We start from the raw sequence: 27,184 nt of genomic DNA on the forward strand, positions 1-27,184 counted from the left end.
ACTAGGCAGTTTCCTAGTAATGTCCTTATATTACATATTATGATTACCCAAAATTCAAATCATATTAAACAAGAATCTATTTTAAAATCTGAAATTATGGAATTTGTTTTCCTATATATCTCTTTTTTGGCAAAGGAACCACAAACATAATGAAAAACAGGTTGGAAACATTAAATTTCTGATTTATGCAGAATCAGGAAACTATCTCATAACAAGCATCTTCTTATATGGTTAGCAGACAAAACCCCACATCCTTAGCATGTGTCAAATTGAGACTATGATTAGCAGACAAAAACCCACATCCTTAGCATGTGTCAAATTGAGAAAATTTTCACTTATTCTAGATCTTTATTTCCTTTTGATATAAACAGGAATGCAGTCAAGCAAAATTAGTTTTGATGCTCTGTAATAAATAAATCAAGATTCCATAATATACACAAAGAGGAAAATGACATGCAGAAAATTACATGCAAAATGGAAGACACTTTGTAAGGCTGTCAACATGCAAATTCTCACATGCATACGTAACTTAATCACAGACAGTCCTAGAGACTTCAATGGACACAGCTGTGGCACAGAAGCTAAGCATGTCTAAATTTTTACAGTGTATCTAAATGCTTAAGAGATTTCATTTACAAGACTGGTGCTGGATAGGATCAAGGAAGACAGATGGACAGACATTAAACAAAGTAGATTAAGAAGATGTCCTTTTTCTTACAGGTGTTCAGAAAGTGACAAGAGCTTTCAGAGAGGCTGATAGCTCTAATCATAGGCTTTTGTTCTTTTTTTCTGCAAAGGAATGCATAGCTGTACTAAACCAATAGCCCTTAGCCTTTATTTCTCTGAATGAGAAGAATTTAAGAACTGAAGGTATTTCAGATCTAATTGAGAAAGTTTTTCATAACCTTTCTGTTTCAAATTTTGAAATTTCTCTGCCTAAAATGCTGTGATTACAGGTATTAGAATGTAATTATCATATCTGGCTTATGAAGGAGGGCAGAAAGTGGCTTTGAAGACCATGCAACTTTGCTCAAAGACTGAAAAACTGTGAAGTTAATATCACTACAGCTTACTTTGAAGTTTGTGGTACAAGTAATTTGCTATCCCTGGTCTGCAGATTAATAAACTCTCCTTGTTCAAACTCTCTCACTGAAAAGCCTCCAGTTAGAGGTAGGAAAAAAAAACCAAATCAGGATGCAAGCCAGCCAAGAAAAACAAAGGAAATGTATTTAGAGGCTGTAGGACTGAGCACGCATCAACTGCCTGGTAAATGTTATAATGACAATTGATTCCAAAAAGCGTTTCTCTTCAAAAACTAAAGAGGAAATATCCTAACATGTACAGATTTAATTATTATTATATTTATTTTTTGTTGTTTAAAATATCTTACTGAATTTAACACTATGATAAAAACAAAAAAGCAAGAACATAAAATAAAAGCTAAAGAGATAGGTATTGATTCAACCCTCCACCACCTGTAATATGAGAAAGGGGATGGGTGGGATCAATATTAAAGACTTTAAAACAAATATTTGTATTAACAGCTGTGAAGGACAAGCACAGGAGGCGACAGCTGGAATTATCAGCTCCAGCTACCCATTTATTTACTGCAAGAATTTCTGCCCAAATAGGAAGAGTAGCAGAAGAGACATCAGTGAAGATGGGGTTGTACTAACACACCACCCTGAGCTACGGTGACTGAGGCATACGTGTGCTCCAGTTGAGTTTGCTACAGGAAGAGGGTAATCTCTGGCAGAAAAGCAGGGCTGACAAATAAAGTACAGAAAATAAAGTCTTAAACCATGACAACTGTTTGCTTCAGTGGATCAATTGTATGGGATATTTTATTGCTGAAATGTGGCAGGAAAGAAATATGCCAAGTTTTACTTCAGGAAGATTGGAATGAACCCCCAGATCTACCTGAAGCTGTATAACTCTTCTACAATGCCTGAAATATATTCTCATGGAGTCATATAGCTGTCTCCTAGTATAAATAAATCCATACTCATGCAAAGCTGCTGCAAAAATGCTTAAATACAGTAAGAAATTCCTGAAAATAATTTAAGCTGAGAATAATTTTGTCAAGGGACATGAAAAAAGATGTGAGGCTATAATTTCCAGCTAGACACTACAAGCAAGAGTTACCACATAAATTGTTTTGTGTACCTTCAACAGACATTTTCATTATTGAACTTAGCTTCCTAACTCACTTAAATACATTTGTTAAATTTCCTTCTCCATTTACTTTCACTCTTATTAAGACACGTGTAAGTACCTTGCTCATTACTGGAACCATTTTTTCCTTTTAAACACAAATGATATTATAAATTGAATATGTTCAGTCCTGAAGCAATCCCAGTTACCTCAATGTCCCACTGAGGTTAGAAAAATTACAATTACTAAAATGGACATTTATTTATATAGAATAGAATAGAATAGACTATTTCAGTCGGAAGGGACCTACAACAATCATCTAGTCCAACTGCCTGACCAATTCAGGGCTGACCAAAAGTTAAAGCATGTTATTAAGGGCATTGTCCAAATGCCTCTTAAACACTGACAGGTTTGGGGCATCAACCACCTCTCTAGGAAGCCTGTTCCAGTGTTTGACCACTCTCTCAGTAAAGAAATGCTTCCTAATGTCTAGTCTAAACCTCCCCTGGTGCAGCTTTGAACCATTCCCATATGATATGATATGATATATGAGACATCAAAAGAGCATGGGGACTCTGGAGTATTATTCTGAGTTTTCATTTTTATACCATAACTGCTATATAAAAAAACCCCAAACTGGGAACATATCATTCATTTATATTTTTGTAAAGACATGTCACACGGGGGAAAAGCTGCAGTCAATGTGCTGATGGCAGATGTCAGGCTAAGAGCAGCATGACTGAAGTGTTTTGGTGAGTCAGCATTTGATTATTGAAATCAAATGTAGGCGTAGGAAAACACGATTTTCTCTGAACAAGGACTTATCACATGTTAAGAGCACAAGTGTGTATATGACATTATTAGTTCTATCATTAATAATTGTTGTTTTGATGTACTCAAATCAAAATGAGTTAGATATTCAAAACTAAGATGAACTTTGTTCTTTGAGACAGAGATAATAGAGTATCTGTGTAGAACCCTTTATATTTAATACTTTAGAACTCATTCACTTTGGAGAAGAGCGATGTGTTTTACTAGAAACTATAACAAGTTATAATGTAGAATTTTTTTAAAGTTTATATGTAATTTAAAGAACACTACAAAGCTAGAGTATTTTTTTCAGAGAGTAAGTGAAATGTTATCTAATTAAAAATTAAAAGCATGCTATCATACTGAGTTTATGTTATACCACCTTTATGACTTAAGCCTTGTTATATATAAAATAAATGCCAGATTGGATAATGAAAGAAAGCGTATGTGAGACATATTGACAATACAGAACTTAAGCTTGGCCATAATATTTTTCTACAGAAACCAGTATGTTATGTTTGAAAGGAAGACAGTAATGGCAGTCTAGGCCCCCACTGCTGAGAAAGAAAAAAAAAAAGTAGAAATTTTTAATTTCAGCTGCAGGCCTTAGGCGATAATTTAGGCTATGGTGGAGAAACCTTGAGATCCCATAGGAGGGGAAGAAATTCTCTAAAGTCCCCAACCTAGTTTTTAATGTAGAGACAGGTACTCGTACATGCTACTTCATCTTGACAGCAGATCCAAATCAGACAGCAACATTCCTCTAAGAAAGTAGGCAGTGATTAAAAAAGGCAAAAAGGAAAGTACAACCCTGCAACCTTTTTGACTGTTAGTTTCAAAACACTGAAACTAACTGGAATTAATTCTAGACCTCGACCCAACTACATAATTGTCTGAAGTGCAAAAATCCAGCCTATTTGTGACAGTTGGCCTGTCCCCAAAATCTCACTCCTCACAGATTATTCACTCCTGCCCAGGACAATTATACTTTTGTTGCTGGAAACAAAGTATAGCACAATTCTGGTATCAAAGTAGGATCTTTACAGGAAATAAAGAGTGGCTAAACAAAAATAATATGCAGTTCTGTCAATACAGAAAGAAGCAAAGTAAGAAAGTCTTTACCCAAAATGTTTTATTAATATTGTTATTAGAGGGGAAACCTCATGTAATACACATAATTCCATTATTTTTTACATTGTTAGGTTATGTTATTACAGGCTAATCTCCATAAGCACAAAGGAGGGGAGAAACAATGACAGCTCAGGGAACCCCAATAACCTAATCAGAACAAACATAACCTTGACTTGGCTCCCCTCAGGTCATTAAAAGAGGATGATGCAGGCATTGTCTGGGTGTGAGACCTATTGACATAAGTCGAGCAGAGAGGCTCTCCCTGGTTGAGGGGGATTACTGCTTACAGGGTATGAGATTCATTAGGGGATGCCAGGAAAAGTAGTCTGGGATTGTGAGAGACTTATAATATTATGAGGCATTTCTGAGAAGGACCAAAGGCAAGGAGAGGGAGGGATCAAAGTGGATTGGGAAGAAACAAGCATGGATATTAGAGTAAGAAGAGGATGAAAGGGAAATGTGAATACATGCTCAGAGTCATTACTGCATGGTCCTGGGGATGCGGAGCTGCAGCGGCCTCACCTCTACTTGGCTACTGGATTCAGCAATTCATAATGTATGTTGCTACCAGATTTAGCAATTCTTAATGTATGTTAAGAGAGCCACTCCTGAAATAATTTCCATTCCCCTTTAATTGCTTCAGGCTGAGCTTCTTGGAGGAAGAATAGAAAATCAGACAGCTTTGCGATTTTCTTATTAGCTATTGACTAAGTTCTAACAATGTTTTCTAACTTGTGAGGGGATACAGATTTTTTGATGAGTAGAAAGTTTCAATACAGTTAATAACCCACTTAGAAAAGTTACTGGAGGAGATGGAAAGTCCTGTCCTTTGGATTTATTGAAAACTGTAACTGTGCTGACTGATTTAATACATGTCTCTGTTCTGTAGCATCCATTAAGAATGACACATAGAAATGAGTGCCTGAATCAGTGAAGGAAGAAAAGGTAGTAATATAAAGTCATTTTTCTAGATGCTGAATGTAAAAAGGAAATCAAAACTGTAAAATTTACATTAAAAACCAAATTGCTAAATGATTTGAAACAGATAATTAGATAAAATAGAAGTCAAATGATACACACTTTCACCTTTTTCCTCAGCAGCCTCTAGAGATTGATCTTCCTCTGATGTCAGTATTTCTTGCGTTTCTCTTCTGTAAGTAAAAGATTATTCCTCTTAAGATTTATATAAATACTACTGAAGCAAGTTGCAGATACATTAAATGTAAAATAAAGATGTGGAAATATACTGTTGGGAACTGAAATATAATTTGGGTTGTACAAAATAAAAATCATATATATTTTATCATCTAAAATGTTATTGTCTCATTGCATCAAAAGGCTGGACTAATGCAAGGGTAATGAAAATGCATTTAGCAAGAGAATCTTCTGCCACCATATTTACTGATCTAAATGAGATTATTTCTCAAAGTTAAAACATACTGGATTAGTTCCTGTACATTACAACTAGTCTGAGTGTACTGTTTTAGTACATTTGTGTTGATAAATGCACTGATCCCTTTAACATAAAGTAAGGTTAGATTTTTCTTGTGCTCATTTTATACGTTCAGATATTTGGAATATTTTACCTTACTTCTTCTTCTTCTTTCTTTTCTAATGCTTCATCTGTTAGTCTTTTCAAAATCTTAGAATTAATTTCATCCCTATTTGCTAAGTATGTTCTGCGCAGTATACAGACTCCTGCAGTACAATTACACAACAGTAATGAGTTTTATGCATCTGTATAACACTAAAGTTATTTGAGTTCGGAAAATTACTTAATAAATGATAGACAACTTTCCTACTTCTTTTTAAAGCCAAGAAAAGGCATATATACCACTGAAATGTTGTTTTACTGTTGCTTTCTATGGTTTTAGAGCTTTGTTTTGAATTTCAAGCACCTAATAAACTGAGTCTGGGATATGGCAAGCTTTCTTGAATGAAGTATGAATAGACCTATCATTTCTTTCTTGAAGGGAAGTTTCTATTATGGAAAGACCTTTTGATAACAGACTGGATTGAACAGGTAATGATCAAACATTGCCACAGGGCAATGAAACTTGTGGTGTGGTATGAATCAAGCAGGCATAATCCATTAAGACATGACTTGGCAGGCAAAACTTTTAACAGTGTATGAGACTGTTCAGTTTTTCATGCCTGGTACCAACCTTCCTTCCTGCTTGAAACAATAAAATAAAAATCCCTTCCTCTGAATTCATGGGTACTAAGCTATTGTATCAATCTGGATAAGAAGTTGCTCAACTTTTTTTGACCCCAGGATGGGGAACAGGATACACCTGCATACAGGTATTTCTCCCCCCTCTTTTCTCTCAAGCACAGAATGTTCATATCTATAACCTGATTTTGCAAGTGGGGAAACCAATGCACATGCAGGGAAATTTGACTAAGAGGCACACAGCAAGCTGGCGGCCAGCCAGACACAGAATACAAAAGTCTGAAACTACATGAGTCCAGTGGTATTTACTACTGATTATAAATAAGAGGAAATTGTAAATAGGATTATAAATAGGAGGAATTTTCTTTACTGCTTTTGTAACGCATTCCTCTTTTCAATTCTGTGTAATTCTCTTAATCAAATTGTAAGAAATTTGGGGTACCCTTGTTGATTCACTGAATTCTTCCTTCTCTAGACCCCTGAAACTTTATAAATGGAACACAACTATTAGTTTTTCTTGTAAGTGTGCTTTATGTACAGATATTAAAACAGAAAAACAGAAAAGATTAAGTTTCATTAGTGTGCATTTACTAACCATCTTTTTCTGTATCCTTCAGACAGACAACAGTGTCAGGTAAAAGTCCTTTTTCTGATAAAGCTGACCAGTGGTCTACTGACAGAGGGTAGTTGTCCACTACCCATCCTCCTTTTTCTGGAGCACCAGGAAACCTGTCTTTATTCTTCTTCATAAGCTGTTATAAAATGTCAGGTTTAGTAACATAAAAAGACTAAAATAGTCTGTAAGCTGTTCAAAAAGACGGCACAATACAAAATGGTTTTCTGAATGTTATGAATTTTCCTTATTGTCATTTCAGGTCAATAAAAAGTAAGACATTTATAACTTTATATGTCTGAATGAAATAAAAACACTTTAAACAAAAAGAGATTAATGTGCCAGTGATTTTTTAAGGTTGCCTACAAAGAATTTAGATTCCAGTTTCAATAGTTACAAACCAGTGAACAAATTTAAAACAATTCAAGATTCTTGGATAAACCTTCACATACAATTCTTTTCAAACACTTGTATCTGGTGTTGAGCTCTTTAATAGTAAATAAGAGTATAAGAAGAGGGCAAGCATACAGTGATACTTCCCCCAGACACTTTTCCCAGCCTTTAACAATTTGTAGCCCAGATACTTTGCAAGACAGAAATAATTTTTATATATATATAGTAGTCCTCAATAGATTTGTCTTTCCTGATCTTGCTCAGTCTCTCCTCAATCCTATGTAAGCTTTCAGACTATGTGATATGAACTAATCTTTCAAACGGAAAAATTAAGAACGTATATCGATAATGTATAAACTGTTACAGGTTGCTCTTACAAAAAAAGTGCTTTGCTATATAGTACTTGAAGTTTTACCTCTGCAACAGCTCTCTCCAGTACTTCGGCATATATTTCAGGTGACAGTGTAACTTCGGAGACTGATGCAGTTTTTATGGCTTCTTCTACCATCGCTTGAACTTCTGGGTGGTCAGCAGTTATCTCTGACATTCCTAACAATATAGATTTTTTTAAAGCACTTCACAAAATTCTGAAATACTCATTTCCTCTGGTCAGGAATAACTGCTAGGCAACTAAATCCAGCCACTTCATAATTACAGTGCAGCAGTCATTTTAAGCAATATTACACCATCATACTGAGAAAGAATCAAGTAACAGTTCCTCTGAATGCAGTTCTAGAGGGTATTTCATAAAGATAAGTTTTAAGATCTTGGTTTGCTCTTTCATTACAAAAACCCCCTTTTTAACTGTACAGTATTTTCTACCACTAAGTGAAATATTGTGTCAATATGAGTGGAATGACATTTGTGTACTAGAACAATCAGGCACCTGCAGCACTTGAGAATTTCCTTTGATTTGATTTCTCTTTGATTCCTAAATCAAAAGGTTGATAAGATTAATTTAAAAATCAATACAAATCATAGATCAATACAGTATATTGTCAACAATCATGAAGCCTGCATTTCCTAAGATGCACAAAACATTCATATTGGACCCATATTTTGTTATTAGTTGCTGACGCAATGGACTGTAATTGTTTAAAAATTTTTTAAGGAACACTCAGAGTTAGTTCACAGTTTACATAGTAATTTGATAAAATTTGGTAAAGAACTGTTTTAAGCAACTGCAATATCTACTATGTGAAGAGTATAATTTGGAAAAAATGCCATATTTACTTTCTGTAATTATGCCAAGATTCTTCACTGATTGTGTTGATACTTTTTACATGCACAAATTTATACATTATCAGGTTATTTTTGCCAAGTTACAAACTCCCTGGGAAAGGGACAATATCTTACTAAGTGTTTCCATTCTGCAAAAAAACCTCAACCCAACCCAAACCCAAAACCAAACAGACTTTACAGTTATCATAACTAAAGATATTCTATTCTACTTCTCCAGTTCAAGAAATAGGTCTTTCTTTAGTGCTCTCTTCAATATCTTTGGTGGTATAGAATGCCATAAATTAAAGGAAGAATATAATTGAAGGAACAAATGTTTTTCTTTAAAAAGACAAAGAAATTTGTAAAAACTACCTCACAATCCACATTTATTTAATTTCCATTTTAGATCCTTATAAATATATTTCATTAATGTCCATTAATTGGATCTACCTAATAATGTATCTTCCTTGGTTGAGATGAAATGTCGGTCTGTTATGTAAGAAAAAAATACTACTATTTGTAAACTATGTCAGGCTTACAGACATATTTCATTTGTTTAAGCATATTTCAACAGGTTAATTAAAACTTAGCATACTTTTTAGTTTCTTATATTCAGGTGGCAAAAACTCCCACTCCTGAATTCAGATCCTTTCTTCACTTTTTTTTTGTTTGTGTGTGAATTAACACCTGTTGTCCTTATCTATTAAAAAATTCTGAAACAATCTTATGCTATAAAAAGATATATAAGTGAAAATACCAAACTTGTCATCAAAATACATGCTTAGCTGCTACAAAGGTCAGTGGGAGTTTTTTCCCCTGTACACTAACATGGTATTAATGGGTTAATATCTTTCAATGACAAAATTAACCATTTCATTTTAGGTTTCTCAAAACGACAGTATCAGCAGCAAGGAAAAAATTTAAAATAGTCCTACAAGTGTAAATGAGAAAAAAAAAAAAGATTATCTTTCACTTTTTAATTTGCAAGGCACACTGAAGGCATGGAATGACATGCTTAAAATAGCTAAGATATACTTTTTACTTTTTTGGATGATGGCAGATTTTATAGCAGTCCCCTCTTCCAAGTTTATTTCCTCTCTGGTTTTAGTGATTTCTTCAGAATCATCTGCTTCTTTGACACTACTATGTTCTTGCAAGTCTCCTATAGTTATGAAATCATATTAAATTCACAGAAAACTAGATCAGTAGAAAATCCTTTTATACAAATACTTCACCAGAAAATCCATCTGACTAAACCAGCTACATGTCAGCCTTCTCTTCATCTGCAGCCTCCCAATCTGTGGAATCCCCCAACACACCTCCTAGGAATCACAAGCACTTTTCCTGCCCTAGTGAAGGCAAGACTAGTACCCATCAGCCTGTGAGACACAAATGGCTGTCTAGCAGTACCAGTTTTTACATGCCTGTTTCTCCCCTTAAAAGAAAAGAGATCAGGAATATGACAAAAGCCAGAAAAGTGTTAAAAAATACACAATTCCTGTATACTTCTTCAGTTCAACAGATTTAATACCCTCCCCTATTTTCCCCCCAAACAGAACAAAGTGGATCTGTTTGAGCTGGATGTCATCTGAGCACATTAACAGACTGGGACCCGCTGAGCTTGTATATGTTACCTTTTTAGTCAGAATCAAAAGAGTATGTTTTAAGTGAATCTCCTGATCCTTCTGATGCTTTGGTACACATGGCAAAGCAGTCTTGGAACATGCAAACTAACTGATTCCTTCCAGATGTACATTTGCTATGCTGAAGCCATTAAGTATTCAGCCCATGAGATCACAATACAGCTAGTCTGTGTGTCCTCTGTAAATGACATGGATATTGAGTCCTTAGCACCAACTGCTTCAATCTCCTGACTTACTCTGACAGTAGACAGAAACTCTGCGACTTCAGTGGAGTTTCATAGCCTCGCTGCCTATCTCTGAACTGGACTTGGGAGTACTCAAGACAGTCAGGGGGCCATTTACCTAATTAAACTGATATATGTCTTTCGCATAGTTTTTAGTGATTCTCTCTAATTCTCTCAAAAGGCAGAATTTACTAGGTAATTAACTAAATAATTTTGTTAAGAATAGGAAATACTTTCTGGAATAGTTACCTCTAGATCTAGATTCAAGCTTCCAAAAATATTTAATTTCCCTTTCTGAAGCTTTCTTACTTTCTATGACAATTTACATTGTTCATCTGTTTGTAGTTCTGTTTTGCAATAAAATTGCTTGAGCTCTCCCAGGTTATTAATTAGGATTAAGTTCTCATTAATCCTAATATGATTTCCCTGTCCTCAAAAGTATTTCCCTAGCCAGGAATCTGGAACATAACACTGTTTAATGGTTTTAATTTTGGTGTCACAGTTCACCATTATTCTTACTGCAACGCCAATAGTTTTTGTATCACTGTCAGCTTCTATGTTTTGCACCACCAGAAGAATATACTCACTTCTTGTTAGATATGTATCTACTCATGAGTAAGTCAAATATGGTGATTCCTTGCTTAGTTGAATACGGCAAAATGGCCTGATTGTCCATTTGAATCATAACTAGAGCTAACTGGAAAAGGCAGTTCCAATTCAAAGGAAAGTTTTCATTTCAAAAGAAGTAATTTTGAAAAAGACCCACAAAATTTCCTGCAAAAATAAAATCCAAATTTTGTTTAAAAGATACTAAAAGAACATGTTATTTTCACCTTTTCAAAATATTTTCTGAATTCATCAAGTTGCAAAAACCTGGGCAGCTTAAGAAGTCTAGATGTGACCAGAGCTGGAGAGTCTTGTGAATGTGCCATCTGAGACAGCATACTTGGAAAGCTGCTCCAAAGTGGAAAATCTGTAGATTGTGGGTTCACATCAGCCTAGTTGACAAGCTGCTTTCTTGAAGAAAATTTCAATTTTGCAGAGATTTAACTTGTCAGAAAGTCATTCAAATGGAAAGTTTCCAACCAGTATCAGTCAGAACCAATTTCTTCTTTCAAAAAGAGCTGAGAAAACTCCTTCTTACATACTCATGGCCCTCAACTTCAGAGGATTTATATATAACATCAAAAATACTGAATTCTACTCAGCTATTCCCTTCACTGCATGTTCTTTAGTTCATATTTGATGCACAACAACCGTAACAACTTCTGTAATATTTTGTAAGTCAAAGTGACAGCAATTGCTTCAGTTAAATAATGAAAAGCAAATAAGATAGCTTCAAAGACCACGGAACACCTTATTCACCTGGTTCTCTTGACTGTTTTTCTAATTCCAATCTATTTTTCACTGCTGTTATAGCCTTTTCTACTGCATCCCTTTGCACTTTCTCAATGTTTTCTTCTCTTGATTCTTCCATATAGGGTTGAATGAGTTTGGCCATATCAAGAACCTAGTGAAATGATTTGAAAAAATAAAAATATCACAGAAGAGAAATATAGCATCTGATCCAACTTCTATACAATTAAATGAATTTGGAAAAACTCTGCAAATTTCAGAAAAAATTACATATAATTCAAGTGCAAGGTTTTTTGGTGGAAAAAATAATTTCTAATTTGCATTTACATTTAATTATCTTAGATAAAAAAGTTATTCATAATATTCTTATGCTAAGCCAAATAACTGACACATAAATATTTGTCTTACATAGAGGGTAAATAAAAAAAAATTTTTGAAATTTAGCTACTTTTACATAAATGAATTTCACTAAATTACTATGTTTCCTCTGTAATCCATATGTTTGCAATGTGTATGTTAATAACACAACAGGAATAAGAATGTGCTTAACTGATTCCCAAGCCTCAGCTGATACCCTTGTTATATAAGACATTTATAAACCTACCTTTCCTTTATATTTGTGTGCAATTAGGTTACTAATAGTTGTTCTTCCAGAGAATGGAGGACCAAACACTACTACTTTACAAGGAGGAAGTGGCATTGGTGGTAACAGGTAAGGCCGTGGATTCAACATAAATGTTTTCAATGCCTCTGGGGATGACAGCATGTACATTTTACCTAGAAAACTTAAAAAAGAAGAGAAGCTAACAGATACAGTCAGTTATCTTATAAAATAGAAATAAAAATAAAAAGTGTCAAATTCCGCTAACCTGACAGCCAAGTCTGGGTTTCCCATTACAATATCACCTTCCTTTAGAGCCACAGGACATGCTTGTCCCCACCTGCTTCTACGCCATCGATATCTGTGTGCTATTAGTTTGTAAGATGACAGAACCCGGAAAAGTTCATCCTGTTTATTAAAACAGCAATAACAGCATATGTAATTTTTGTCTGAAGCTACATATGCCTTGTTCTTAGCCTTTTTTGAAATAATTTATTGGAAAATAAGCAAACCTAAAAAGAAAACCACATCATGCTTTTTAGAATCTTTAAAAAAAAAAAAAAATTCAGAATTGTAGGACAATTTTAAGGAGAAACTATTTAGTTTTTCAATTTTATTTATTGAAAATAGTTCCTGTAGGCTTCATTTATTATTTTCAGAAGTTTAAAACAATAAAGAGGTACAAATCAGCCATTTATTGAAGACGACAGAAAATGGCCAAGATTTCTTCTAAAGGGGATGAGGAAAGGACTACAATCTGTGTGGGGGAATAGCAAGGCCAAAATACCTCTTTTAGGCATGCAGAAATGTCATCTGATAGGAGTAAGTTTAATAGACCTTTTACAGAAGGTGAATAGTGAGTGAATCCTAAAGTTTATGGTGACTCTAAATTATTCAGAATAGTACGGACAAGTGCTGGCTGTGAAGAAGTGCAGAAGGACCTTCAGAATCTAGGAAGCCAGGCATTAAAATAGCAGTTTTACACAGAAAATGATGAGTTGTCATTGACTCTCACTACTCAGGAATAGCTCTTGGAGTTAAAATACATGCTTCCGTGAAAACATCTGGTCAAGGCCTAAGAGCAGTCAGAAAACCAACCTGAATGTTTAGCAAAGAGAGAATAGAAGATAAAGGTTGTGGTTTTTTTAATTATATAAATCCTGCTCTCATCTTTACTGCTATGTGCATTCTGCTACCCTAATCTCAAAAAGTACTCAGTAGAATTGGAAAAGTTTCAGAAAAATGTAATATGACTGATCAACCACACAAAAGGATTTTCGTGTAAGAAGAAATAAGATTAAGTAGACTGGAACTCTTCAGTCTAGGAACTAGAGAGCTACATAAGAACAGGACAGAATTCTGAAATTGTGAGTTATTAGAGGGCAGATACAGAGAACAAAACTATTTACTGACTTCTGCATATCAACAGCTAGAGGAGACTAAGCTAAAAGGTGGCAGGTTCAACACAAAGGGAAGCAATTCTGTATATAATGTCCAGTTAAGCTGCAGAACTCCTTGCCCCAAATAGTGTGGATGCTAAAAGCTTACACACAAACACAAACACATAGACTAACTAAATAATAAATTCAGACGGCCTCTGACACAGAAAGTCCTTCACTGGTGAATTTGTCAGGGACTGAGAAAACAGAAAAGTGAAGAGGCAGGTGTTTCTCTGAAAATGTATAGTGGGGTCTCCCAGTTACAGTATCATTCATATATTCAAAGTTTTGTTTAAGAAATAGGAAAGATGACTGCAAGTGAATATAGGTGAAGACATTTCTGCAAAGACTTCTGTATTTCAGTTTTATTTGGAAGGGACACAAATTACAATTGTCATGATTCAGCAAAATTCAGCACTAATTTGTCATGTTTCTAATTAATTACAGGAAATACAATGTATATGATTTCAGCTATGCAGGATATTGCTAAATTTGTATTAGCATGCTGTTTTTCATTCAGGAAAAGAGTAAAGACTGAGCTAAGAGTCAGCTGCTGAGATTGTTATCCTTTGGCTAAAGTTTATTTTCTTGGAAGGAATTCATTCTTCCTCTTTTGCTAAAACAAATATTTTGTTCAAAATTTTATAATAATCATCTCACTTTTTTTTTTTAATGACAGACTTTTTTCTTTTCATACTCTTTTAAGTGGTTTCAGTCCCAGAATTATCTTAAATTCACATTTCTGGAAAATCAAGGCTCAAAAAATGCCCTTATTACATGGTAAAACAAACTGGTTGCTGTGAAACAAAGATGTTATAATATAAGCTTACAGCAGAAAATAGAAAATATATTTATAATTATTACAGTCAATCACATTTTAGAAAAGCTCACTTACATTTTCCAGTCCCTCTGGCATTTCTTCTTGCTCACTTTGAAGTCTAGTTACAGGAGCTCCATTTCGAACACCCAGAGATTGGAGTCGAACTACCACTGACTGAAAAGAAAATAACTCTTGACTTAGTACCAATCAAAACTGCTTTTGTGATCTGAAAGGACCCTCAAAATTTTTAAAATTGTCACTCATTATTTATATAATGGCTACATATATACTAAGGCCCAGTTTCTAGCTTGGAGTCATGCTAGTTATTGAGCTGAGTTTTAACAAGCTACTTGGTAGATACAGGCAGTGTAAAATGCTGAATCACAGCCTTTGTATCTCTTCATCATGCTGTGAATCCCAAGCCTTCTAAAGTAATAGCCTGTGAAGGATTCTTTCCCACAAAGCAGTGGAAGTATTCAGATGAGCTGCAATCTGTAAAGAGGAAAGTCTCTTTAAGAGATCAGATTATGCACTCTTATAATAATAATAATAATAATAACAAATACAACTTTGGGTAATTTATTTAAAACCATACTTAAACCAGATGTCTGCCAATGAGAATCAGATTATATTAAATTTAGTTGAAGTATTTCCTGAATGTAATCTTGCCTGAATGCAAGTGTTCTTGAAATGAAAAAGCAAATTTTGCCATGTTTGGATTAGTTTCATAATATGTCTTTGCCTTACTTATAGGCAAAATGGTTGGAATCATTACACAACTTGATTGCGTTCACTATAAATTTTCTGTTGTAATGTTCACAAACAGATCATAAATGAGGAAATTTTATGTTCCAACTCTGCAAAATTAGTGGGTTTTATTCCCATAGGACTACTCTTGGTAGTAAAGTTAAGCATAAATTGAAATAATACTTACAGAATTATAATTGATTCAATTTGTTTCAAACAACAGAGGGGAAACTGCAGGAGCAGCTCACTTCCTACTTTGTCAAAGACAATCTCTCACTTCATTTTCAACCCCTTACTTTAGGTTCTGATTTGAAGCAACTCTTATTTCTGAGGCAGAAGATAAGATTATTTATTTTCAAATTTTATCATTGTAGTTTTTTTATAGGCAAATGAGTTGCTACGTTATGAGCTAAAAATCTAGATACAAGCACTCAGCAGAACTGTTAAAAGAATGAAGTGTCTTCTACTACACTGTAAAACAATATCAAAGTTCATAAAAATTCTGTCATTATTTAAGACACCAGCACAAAACAAGCCAATTCTGTAAATACATCATACTGAAAATGTTTTAATTTCTCATGTTAATAATGATATTTTACACTAATACACAAAATAAAGCGCTAAAACCAGACGGATACAATACAAACGTGTTTGTAGCCTGTCTGAAAATATTCTTGTGTAACATGTATGTAAGCCTGGGGGCGGTGCAGTGAATCTTATAATTGTTTTAATAGAACAATAAAAGCAAGCATTTCAAAGGTCATGTTTTCTAATAGTAATTAAATGCATTTTATACACAACTTAAAATTTTGCCAACACCTTAACAAAGAAAACAATCCACAGAATTGAGAAATTATTTTCTAGTGGAGGTTAACTAAGTTGCATAGCTTACTCACTACAAAGAGGTCATCTGGTTGCTGATTTCCATCCAGTTCAATAAGATATTGACAATCCTGTTCAGCCATCAAGTCCTGTTCAAAGACATAATCATCAATTGAGTATAGTTAACCAGATAATGACATTGGAGCTCATTCTGTTTCTATACATATCAAAGGCTGGACTCCTGTGGACTTCAGAAAAAACAAGATTCATTGTACTGATGACTTTCACTGGAGAGAAACTTTTATTTGGTGATGGATAAATACAGAGAGAATTCCAAAATCGGAGTTACAATTGGTTCAGAAAACAGATTAGATATCCTAGCTCAAATGCAAGAGAGCTGCGAAGAATCAAGATATAGTAACGTTTTGTGTATGAATTCAACTTCTAATTGTCTAACTACCTTAATTCTCTGCTGGAAAATGGTGACAATGTCAATTAACAGATCTCTTGGAAATGCTAGCCGCTAGACCAATGTTTTCATTTTGGTCCTGACTCTCAATTTCTGTAAAATTTGAACAATATATTTGATTTTTCTTATTTTCAATTTTCCCATTAGTAAATAAGATATTAGACTAAAATAGACATCCCATGTCCGTTGTTAATATCTCTGTCTGAGGATTGAGAACACTCACTCTGTTCCTGACAGATGTTGGTCTAACCCCAGCCCTGAAAAATCCTAGTGAAGCTGACTTTACAACTTTGTAGGTAATCTATTCCAGTTCTTCACTACACTTATGGTCAGAGTTCATGTCCTTGCATCTAGTCTAAGTCTTCTATACTATAAATTAAATTATTTGTCTAGAAATAGATAATAACTAACTACTTCTTTCTACTACTCTCCTACAGAGAAGATAATAGTTTGTGTTTCTCTTATATACAATGGTCTTATTAGTACATCCATAATATTTGCTTTTGTACAATAGCATCACATTTATTGACTCAGTTTATGACTAACTAAAACCCCACAGATTGCAGATTGTCTGAAGTCTAGCCAATTATTTCACATGTTGTAGTTGTTCATTAGGTTTCCTCCCTAATTGTAGTATTTCACACTTATTTCTACTCAATTTCATCCTAACAACTTATGAAGAAATCAAAGTCTGTTCTCCAAAGTTCTTTCCACCTAACCCAGTTCACTGCAAACTGCACATCTTATAAGCCTTTTTTTCAATTTCTTCATCTCAACCTCTACCTGGGCCAATGATAGACCCCTATGTTCTTTGAATGTATTAGTGGACCACTAAGTATGTTCACTAATACATTCATCATTAGTGAAGCCTAAGTAAGACCTACCAACTAGTGGAACATGTTGAAAGTGTTGAAGTTTGGTGTACACCCTAAAGTAATTTAATCTAACAACTTTCCATTAGTTTGCTTACGGGAAATCCATGTGATTGTATAATGATTAAAAATACCACATTTTTTGCTTTCCCCTTCACAGCAGTAACAAGTTTGTTACTCTTGCAAAGAACATTACACCAGTTTTACACAATTTTATCTATAGGTTTATCTAATCCATAGGGAAATGGACAGGCATAAATAAACAGTAATTGTCAAGTGTGCAGCAAACATGAGGCTTTTGAGTTGCTTGTACCAGGAGATTTAAAAAAAAAAAAAAAGAAAAAAGAAAACGAATTATTGCTTTGGACCTGTTCTGGTTTTTTTGGCGGGGGGAAAACGATACATAGTAAATCCAACTTTCCTGAACACAACAATGAAAGAAAAAAACCAATGTCACAGCTGCAGAAATTAAATAGGTGATAAAGCAAACTGATAGGCTAATTATTGTGTATATAAATCTGTAGGAAATGAAGCAGGTGAGGAAGGAAATCTATTGGAGTGGAAGGCAATGGATGCAAAGAACAGATTTCATACAGGATTGCGTGCTAGAATGGACTCTGGTAATGGTGATGATACACTGGCTTCTTCACATACTTCACTTCCTAGATTTAGGAAGCGTCTGTGGTGGCAGGTATGGTTTCACTTTTAAAACTCAAAGTGGATTACTTTATCTTGACTCTGGAGTAGAAACAACACCTACAAATGACAACTTTGTATCATTGATTTCAGTATGAATTTCAGAACTTGGGGATATGTTGTAGCATGCCTTGTGCCCACCTGCATACAATAAATCTCAAACTAAAAAAAAAAAAGAAAACAGTGCAAGATATTTTAAAAAATCTTTTGTTATGCATAATCATATTATTTTGCTTTTTCTTACTTCTAAAGGATGAAGCATTATATCCTTATATGTTCTAACTCTTTCCTCTGCATTTTCAAGAATATCTTCAGGCCTCTGCACTAATTGATGCAAAAATTCTGGCAGCATAAGAGGATCTTCTGCGGTCTGCAGAATGAAAAGTTAAATTTTTCAAGATACAGAAACAAAATAATATGCTAAACTAATTTTTGTCTTTACTCAAAGGTAAATAAAGTAGCTTTCCAGAGTATTGCAATGAGTAATGAGTATTAGTCCAGTGATGGCTGACCATGATTCTATCCTGATGAAGTGTAGTTTCTGCACATTGAGAGGAATGTGCCTAGAACTTGCAATGATAAATCTCTGGCCAGCATTATAAACCAGAACAATTCAACCTGAATTCAAAATTAATACTTCATGAAAAAACCAGAAGATCCATTTGTAGTAGTCTAACACCAAAACCAGAAAACAAGACAGTACCCTGCAAATACTAGTAAAACTTGCTATAATAAACATAAATCAAGAACTCTCTTATTTGCTTAGACCAAGAAACAGACACTATAGAGTCACCATTCTCCTGACACACCCATTTAACTTATGGCAAGAAACGGTTCAGTGACTTCTAAGTTAGAGACTGAATCCAGGTTAAACTATACAATCATCACCATTTGCTGTCATTTAAACCTACCATTTAAGTATTATCCCACATCTCTTAAAGCAGAACAGAAACTGAGTTAAGATTAAAGTTGAGCAAAATTAATTCATAATGTAGTATGCTGATATTTTAGAATATAGGAATTTGTTCTGCTTTGTCTAGAGTACATTATAATACTTTGCACTGTTTAGAAATTAGCAGTATTTACCTCCTCTTCTTCCTGCTCTTCGTCGTCTTCTTCATTTTCTTCTTCATGCTGATCTTTCTCTTTCTTATGCTTTTCAATAACGTTAGGATCCCACTGGTTCCTTTGATATATCTGCCCTGAATCAGGGTGTTGCCTTTGTCCTGATATTCTTTGGCATAAGTCATAATCTGAACACTGGCAAGGAATAATTAAAAGGAAATAATGTGTTTATTGTACTGCTATAATAATATTATTTTTCCTGAAACTGCAGAATGGGGGGTAGGAGTTTGTTTGGCAAATATCTGGCTTCATAAACAACTTCTCCAATAACATGCTGAGTAAACACAAAATTTTCAAAAGCAGCAAATATTAAAGAAAGACTTAAGCACTTGCATAGCTTTTCCCCACCAGCATTTTACATTCCATATCAGGAGTATAGCCACTACTCGAGCACATTTTACCATGCAAGTTATACCTTGTAGTATAACAAGTGTAGGTATAGTTCATGGATAAAAATATTTTGCAGACAGTTTTGTGATTGCTCTTGCAATTAATGCCAAAGTGATTTCGATTTGAGCAAGATTAAGTCAATTTTACTAGGTGCCTCTGACCTCTCAGAGCTCTACTAATACTGAAAAGCATAGTGCCATTGTGTCAGAGGCTAAAGGAGTTCAGCAATTTGGAGCTCTGGAAGAGTAAGCAATGGTCTTTCCATAAAAAGCCCTGCAGACACAAATTTAGTTTAACATTAAACACAGATAAATCTGGATGTGGTCTGTGGTGGTAAAATTATTAATATTTAAGATTTGAGAGGTCTGCCTAGAAAGTTTATCCTAACTAAAACATTCCTAACTAAACAGCCTAACTAAAACATTTACCCTAACTAAAACATTCCTTTCAACTAAAAGCTAACAGTCTGTGATTGTTTCCACCTCCCCACTTCTGAGCTAAGATAATACTGGGTGTGCCACTCCTGTAGGCTCCAGAGCTATAGAGCCTTTTTTCTACATTGTCACATTATGTATTGTTTGTCTCCTTAGAATTGTGGCTGTTAGCAAGCTACTTAAGGAGTCCATCCATTCCAGGGATGGATACCTGACTTTGTTAACATTGAAAGGATTGTTATTCCTCACCCCTTTCTTTTTTTTTCTGAAACAAAAAGCTGGTTGGGTCTCTGCAATCACTTAGCAGAGAACAGGGGAGCAGAGGGGAAAATGTTGTCTGAATGTTTGCTCACTATGATCATAGTTAATAAAGCTTCTATCTGACCTGTCCTAAATTGTACTTGCATTAATACGCACTTGGAGTCCCCAGATCTCCAACAGGTCTTAAGATGGGGATCTTAAAATTCTACTATGGAATTGAGAGTGGGGCACAACAAACAATAAATAATCATTCTTCCTTTCTAAATCACTAACACCTACCCTTCAAACATATATGAAAAACCTGAGATAAGAAGAAAATATTGTAGTTGTTAAGGTCAAATTGTTACAGAAACAGAGAATTGATTTCTACAGAATATAGAGCTTTTGAGGTCTCATTGCTAGCAACAGACACACTATACTCATTTTGAGACCACATTGTTAGCAATAGACACACTACACTCATTTCCTGAGGTATCCCTTGAAGTATTACAATACTTCAGGATATTTCTACAGTGAGTCATACAGCTGACATGACTGCTATATGACATAGCACATTTTGAAATAGGGAAGGAGAAATTTGATCAGATATGGTTCTTTTTTTAAAGGTGCATCTTCTGTCCTTTTTCTTGGAGAGACAAAATTTCTCTAAATTGGTCTGCTAAAAACAGTATTTCATTATTCCCAGAGTTATCTAGAATCTCTCTGTTTCCTTTCTTTTTGATATAATGAAAATGGTTACAATTCTGACATATCTGTGAAAACAACTTGAACCCACTGAAATCAAAGGCAAAATTATTCATTTGACTTTGGGGCAAGGATTTTTTAATGAGCATTCAGTCTCAGCCTTCTTCCCGGAGGAGAAGATGATGTAACTACATGAAGTCAAGAATTCTGTTTTCTTTCTAGTGTAGTTATATCACTCTTCTATTTGTACTATTGCACATGAAACTATACAACATATATTCTCAAGAACATATATTCTCAAGAACTATACAACATATATTCTCAAGTGAGAAATCAAGATAGATTTCTCACTATCTGGTATTAAAACAAAGATTGACTTTCTGTAGCTGAAAAACTCAAAACTGCCTGAAAAGCAGCACAAAAATATGTTTCTCTGATGTTTTAAGATCTTTCCATGAGCATAGAAAAAAAGGTTTGAAGTAGGCATTCACAAATTTTCATTATGCATGGTCAAACAAATTAAGTCTCAAAAGTACGGAATGTAAAGAACCTTGTGATTAAAAGAAACATGGACTTAAATCTAGCAAAGTGATAGATTAGGTCCATGCACTGAAGCTTAGTATCTGACAAACCACATAGATATGACAACTAGAATCAAAATCCCAATGAGAATGGAGCACAACACCAGAGGCTGATTATTCAGTTGCCTTGGCAGCTCATTCTGCACATTCAGAGTAAAAGATGGAAATAATCTAGTTGATAATAAATAAAACATTGCAAGAGGAAGGGCCTGAACCCTTGTTCATGATTATACATACCATTACGTTGTCTGCATGGAGTCTGGCAAAGTTTGGTGTGGGCCAGCTAGTATTCTCCCTGATGAATAGCTGGGTACAATCTGGAGAATGGCACAGGCCTGGGGCCTCTCCCAGCCGGCAGTTTGGACACAGCCACCCCATTCTGACTAACAAGACAGGTTAGTTGTGTTCCGCCAAACCAGTTGGCCTGATGTCTGAAGAGTCGCCCTTGCCTTGTTTTATTTACTAATATGGATGTAGCCAGCAAGTCCGTTCTTTTAAGTTACGTTGAGAAAGTCCTCTTAATCCTACACTACAATGATTTATGTTTCTCTGGTTACGTCAGAGTCACTTTTGTAAAGTATCTGGTATGTCACATTACTACTCAGGAAGAAATTGAGATTTGTAAAAGAGATGAATTAATAATGACTAAGAAGCAGTTTCACAATTAGTGAGTAAAAAATAAAACAATTTGCTTTCTAACTTCCATATGTGAAAAGTTTCTTCTTGAAATACATGAATGGCAGATGTATACATATATCCAAAATCCCACAATAATCATGTTATTCAAAGTTTTCTTTTCTTGAAAACCTGTATCTTCTAATTTGTAGAGGTGCAAAGACTGTAACTGCTACTGAAGTTTTAGGAAATGTTCATTATTTTACATGAGCAATGCTTATAGTGGAACAAACTAGTGTAATACCATTCCAATATAAAGGAGAACATTTTATTATTCCCCAATAAATACTATACTCAAATGCACAGGGGAAAATACTATCTTTTGACTTACGCAACATATGAGTCTACTAATAATTAGGAAAATGACTAGCAAGTTACTGAAGATGACATTACCTTAATGTTAATCAGGAAATCTGGTTTTAATTTTAGATTCTTTATTTTCTCTATTTGCTGTGAAATAGTCATATATTCCTCTGAGAGAGAAGGAAATCCACTGAGAACATAACCTGCCAAATACATTTTATTAAAGATATCTTTCAGAAGGTTATGTCAAATATAGGACTAGTTATACTCATGTCCTTTAAACAATACATCTATTTAGTGGCACAATTTTAAACCATGTACATGACATAACACTGTTAAAAAAATTGTGCACCCATGTCTACTTCAGATGAAATACAGACAAAAAAGTGTGTTGTTTTCAACTTGATATAGGACTCTCAAAGTTTGTTAACTCAGTTAAGAAATACAAGAAATATGTAGACATTAAAGATCATATTCAGACCACCTGCTTCACGTGCCTAGCTCAGACGTTGTAGTGCCTAAAAAGTAACAAGCTTTTAGTGACTATTTTTGCCACTAAAAGACTTTGTAAAAGGCATTGCAAAAAGTAGCCACTCTATGATACAAAGCATTTAAACTAGGAGTCTAGGCTTTTTATACAACCTTTAAAGGTCTTTGCTTCTATGGACAATAAAGGGAGCCTGAACAACTCTCTGGGAGACATAGTGTTCCTGGATGTTAAATCCTCTCAAAAGGAGGCACTATGCACACAGTATGCATACTGAGGCACCTAACTTGGTAAGCATCCATTCACTCAGGATTCACAATGCTGAGTCCTCTTTGGCAAACAGACACCAACTATATATGACAAGCATGGTGGTAATAATACCTTTTTCCTAGTATTAGAGTGCTCAGCCCCACAGATGAACTTGTGGCTTCAAGTTCCTAGGAGAGAATTGTAACTACTAATGGCTGCCTGCAGTGCAGTAAGAACTACTGTATAACAAGGAACTCAATATTCATGAGGCCAGAATGAGAGACTAAACAAGAATCAGGTGATTTTTTTAGCCTAATAATGAGAATATTCCCTTACAGAAATGGTGCATGCTCCAAATGCTTAGAATTTCATGTGATAACATTTAAATGCAAGTATATTCAGCACAAAAACATAGCAGCAGTCTTTGCAAGAGGTATTAAGACTGAAGATGACTCCTTCTTTGGGGAGCTACTATCCATAGATGCAAAATTTATAGAAGAGGAGACGCAAGAGAGAGCATAATGTATAGTCATTCCTCTAGGAAATTAAAATCCTGGATTCTAAGTTGTTGATACCTTCAGAGAATTCTAACTGGTAGTGAGAATGTGGGGAGTCTGCACAGCCTCTGCTTATCAACACATCCTGGATAACAACAGCTGATGTGAGAGGAATGGGAGTGTAACATGGGAAAAGATTATCCCTGTTTGTTCTCTGAGAGGCTCCAAATGGATAATGTTGTGGGGAGACTAACAATGATGAAGTTTACCTAAGACAACTATCAGCGAGATCAAACAGTAACCAGGGGATTACCAAGAAACTTTTGAGGAGAGAAGGAGTAATCTTGAAAAGAAATATTAAAGAAGCATTAACATTAGTGACTGGGGAAAGACACCTTATAGTGGGAACAAGGTAAAAGAACAGCAGCCAAACCAGGTTTGACGTGCCAGCACTACAACCTTCTGTCTAGGCCTGACGTAGCAGCATCGCCATTGGATGCTGCGCGTAATGTGCATTTCAACTACCGGACTGACAGAACAGGGTTAAACAAGTAGTGACCCACACCTCCTGTGTACGTATATGACCTTGTGTGGAGCTTTCTCACTGATGTGTGGATTGTAGGAAATGCTAGACAGACAAAGCTAGGCACTCACATTTCTAACAGAAAGTGTGCTTAAATAGGTGAACGTGCATTCTGAGAAAAGGGAATGTGTGCTTGTAACTTCCATCCATCTTTGAGAGAGGGTTTGCATGCATAACCATACAAGTTTGAGCACACTCTTTGGAATTAGTTTTAGGAGGGTGTTTAGAAATTTGTAGGTGCTTATTAAGTATTTGGAAAGTGCCTAGTGCTGTGGTTTGTCTGTTGCGTAGCTGATACTGAACCTCTTCACTGACCGCCAGTTCACTGATTGCCAGTTAATTACTTGCCATAAATAAATCAATAAACAACTTTGGTCCTGATTTGATTTAAATCGTGCTAATTGAGCAGTTTTCCCTTCTGATAATGCCATAGATTTTTCCTTTGCAAATATTATTTAGGTTTACCAGATATGAACTTCTGGTTGTTTTCTTGCTCTATTTAAAAAAATAAAAGCAAGCATGTCAGCTACATAGAGGTTATAATTCTGTATTTTCTTACCTATAATACCCTAAAATACAAGTATGCTTGTTATTTTCCAATCCTTCAGTGCCTATGCTATTTTGCAAAGAGATACTGCTTATTTCAAGAAATAGCTTAGAAGCTTCATATCTGACCTCCTTCAGAAGTAAAAAAAAAAAAAATGTTTTTACCTCTGACACATCAGTCTCCAACATAATATGTGCTTATTATTTAAGTCGGAAGAATATAATTTAACAGAATCCCTTATTGCGTGTACTGTTTAGAAACTTGTATTTTACAATGTTAAAAACAAAAGTTAAAAGTAAAAAACTCAGCCTCTCATACAACACTATTTCTAAAATCTTTAATGAATAATTAATAGCCAATGGACTGATTAGTACCTGCTGAAAGCCTACTTAAGCTTTTCAAGGATTATATTAAGATAGTTGCTAAACAAAAAGTGATTAGAACTAGAAAATACTTAAGAAAAATTGGTTTTGGAGATGAGCTCTAGTTGGTAGGAAAAATAGCGAGGATGTAGGTTATTCTATTCCTTGCTACTTTTGGGCATCTGTAATACAGAAAATGGTTTGGCTACAAGAATCAACTTTATAGTCATGTCTACAGTCTCTAGGATCTCCGTGGTCCTCTGTGATACACACATCTTAGTCATTCATCATCAGACTGACTCAAAGAGGGGAACTCAGATAACACAGACATCTCTTCAGGCTTTTATTAAAGTCCTGACATATGGATTAAGAGACTGGCATTTCTGCTGCTACTTCTTCCCTCAAAGTTTTGTTTCCTTGTCATCTCCTTTTTTTTATTTCTTTCCTATTTCTCTGTCTTTTGCCTACTGTTTTAAAAGCCTGGTTTCACCAGGTAAGGCTGCATCTGTTGCAAAACTGTTGAGTCTTGGACTAGAGAGGGAACAAAAACCATTGCAACTGAAAGCTTATAGAAGCGTGCTAGTTTTCAGAGCAGTAGAAACTTAACATTTTCTTGGCACTATACCTGTCTCTCTCCTGTAATGGAAATTTCATATAAAAGTCAGCACGAGAAAAAGAAACTACATTTTCTTTTACTTTCTTTCCACTTAGCAGTATATTTGTTTTCTCTTTAGGAAAGCAGGTTCAGACTCTAGCAAGATCTGCAGCACTAGTCTTAAGAGCCTCAATTAACATAATCTTTCCTTAAAAAGAAGAATTATTACCACTACCAATACTATTCTCATCTAACTTACTCTCACTGACAAAATGCAAAGGGAATAAACAATGTTGTAAGAAAAAAAAGAGACCGTAATACTTTGCATTTTAAATAATCTGTTTTCCTTCTTTTTCATTATTTTAAATGTTTAAAATATTTTTGCTGGTGGTTTTTTGTTGTTGTTGTTGTTATAGAAGTATTCAAGCAAAAAAAATCTGTATTTTAAATCCTAAAACTTTTCTAACCAGATAATATTGCCAAATGAGAGTCATAGCAACACTTAAAATTTGGGGCAAATTCATTTTCTCAAAATTAACACAACATAGGATTAGTATGACACTTTCTGATCTCCCATATTGGTAGGTTAATCCTTAAATACACTCTCAGTTTATGGATATTCCACAACCTGAGAGGCACAAGAAAAGCTGCTACCCCGTCTAATACAAAATAAATTATATGTGAGCAGTAACGGATGCAAAGTGTGTCAAAATTATAGCTAGCTCATTATAAGAAGTTTAGGCTATAAATATACTTACCAAAATGAGCAACTTCTGGTGACTCAATCTTTTTCAGAATCATTTCTGTAACCAGTTCTTCAGAAATACTTTGACCTTTAAAAAGCAATTCTTGACACTAAGGTAAAATGCAAAACATAGTCTTATATAATATGTATTTGTCAAGAATGCGACAAAACTTACTAGAAGATTAGACCTTTACCTTAAGCCCATATTCTGTTTCTTCATGAATATTCGTTTGAATTACTTCCAAAGCTGAGAAAGCACATCAGACAAAATAAAATTAAAATAACTAATAAAAAGTATTTTATATACAGACATGTACATGCAGAGATACATACATTCACACATGCGCATATGAGTGTGTATGTGTGCTCCAAGCAACCAGACCATTTTTGAATGAACAGCCATTATATTTAGGGCCATTATTATATTTTGTCCATCCAGAACTTGGTGCCTTCTGTCAATGTCTGGGTAGATGTTTTTCCCT

The 27,184-nt window shown here is 34.7% G+C and overlaps 1 protein-coding gene across 1 annotated transcript in view; it reads right to left on the bottom strand.

The window, feature by feature from the left end:
* Positions 1-6,863: 6,863 nt before the first annotated feature.
* Positions 6,864-27,184, bottom strand: part of AK9 (adenylate kinase 9) — a gene marked incomplete at its 3' end in the record, with an annotated part of 25,930 nt that continues 5,609 nt past the window's right edge. Inside the window, exons 3-15 of the mRNA XM_009579159.1 lie at positions 26,897-26,949; positions 26,716-26,812; positions 22,728-22,840; positions 19,271-19,444; positions 18,429-18,554; positions 16,218-16,296; positions 14,654-14,748; positions 12,588-12,727; positions 12,323-12,503; positions 11,728-11,872; positions 9,538-9,657; positions 7,690-7,823; positions 6,864-7,020 (exon numbers count right to left, since the gene is read on the bottom strand). Coding sequence (XP_009577454.1) covers positions 6,864-7,020; positions 7,690-7,823; positions 9,538-9,657; positions 11,728-11,872; positions 12,323-12,503; positions 12,588-12,727; positions 14,654-14,748; positions 16,218-16,296; positions 18,429-18,554; positions 19,271-19,444; positions 22,728-22,840; positions 26,716-26,812; positions 26,897-26,949 — 1,614 coding nt within the window. The remainder of the gene's footprint in view (positions 7,021-7,689; positions 7,824-9,537; positions 9,658-11,727; positions 11,873-12,322; positions 12,504-12,587; positions 12,728-14,653; positions 14,749-16,217; positions 16,297-18,428; positions 18,555-19,270; positions 19,445-22,727; positions 22,841-26,715; positions 26,813-26,896; positions 26,950-27,184) is intronic.

The sequence above is a fragment of the Fulmarus glacialis genome, unplaced genomic scaffold (assembly GCF_000690835.1).
Source record: "Fulmarus glacialis isolate BGI_N327 unplaced genomic scaffold, ASM69083v1 scaffold5226, whole genome shotgun sequence".
NCBI classification, from domain to species: domain Eukaryota; kingdom Metazoa; phylum Chordata; class Aves; order Procellariiformes; family Procellariidae; genus Fulmarus; species Fulmarus glacialis.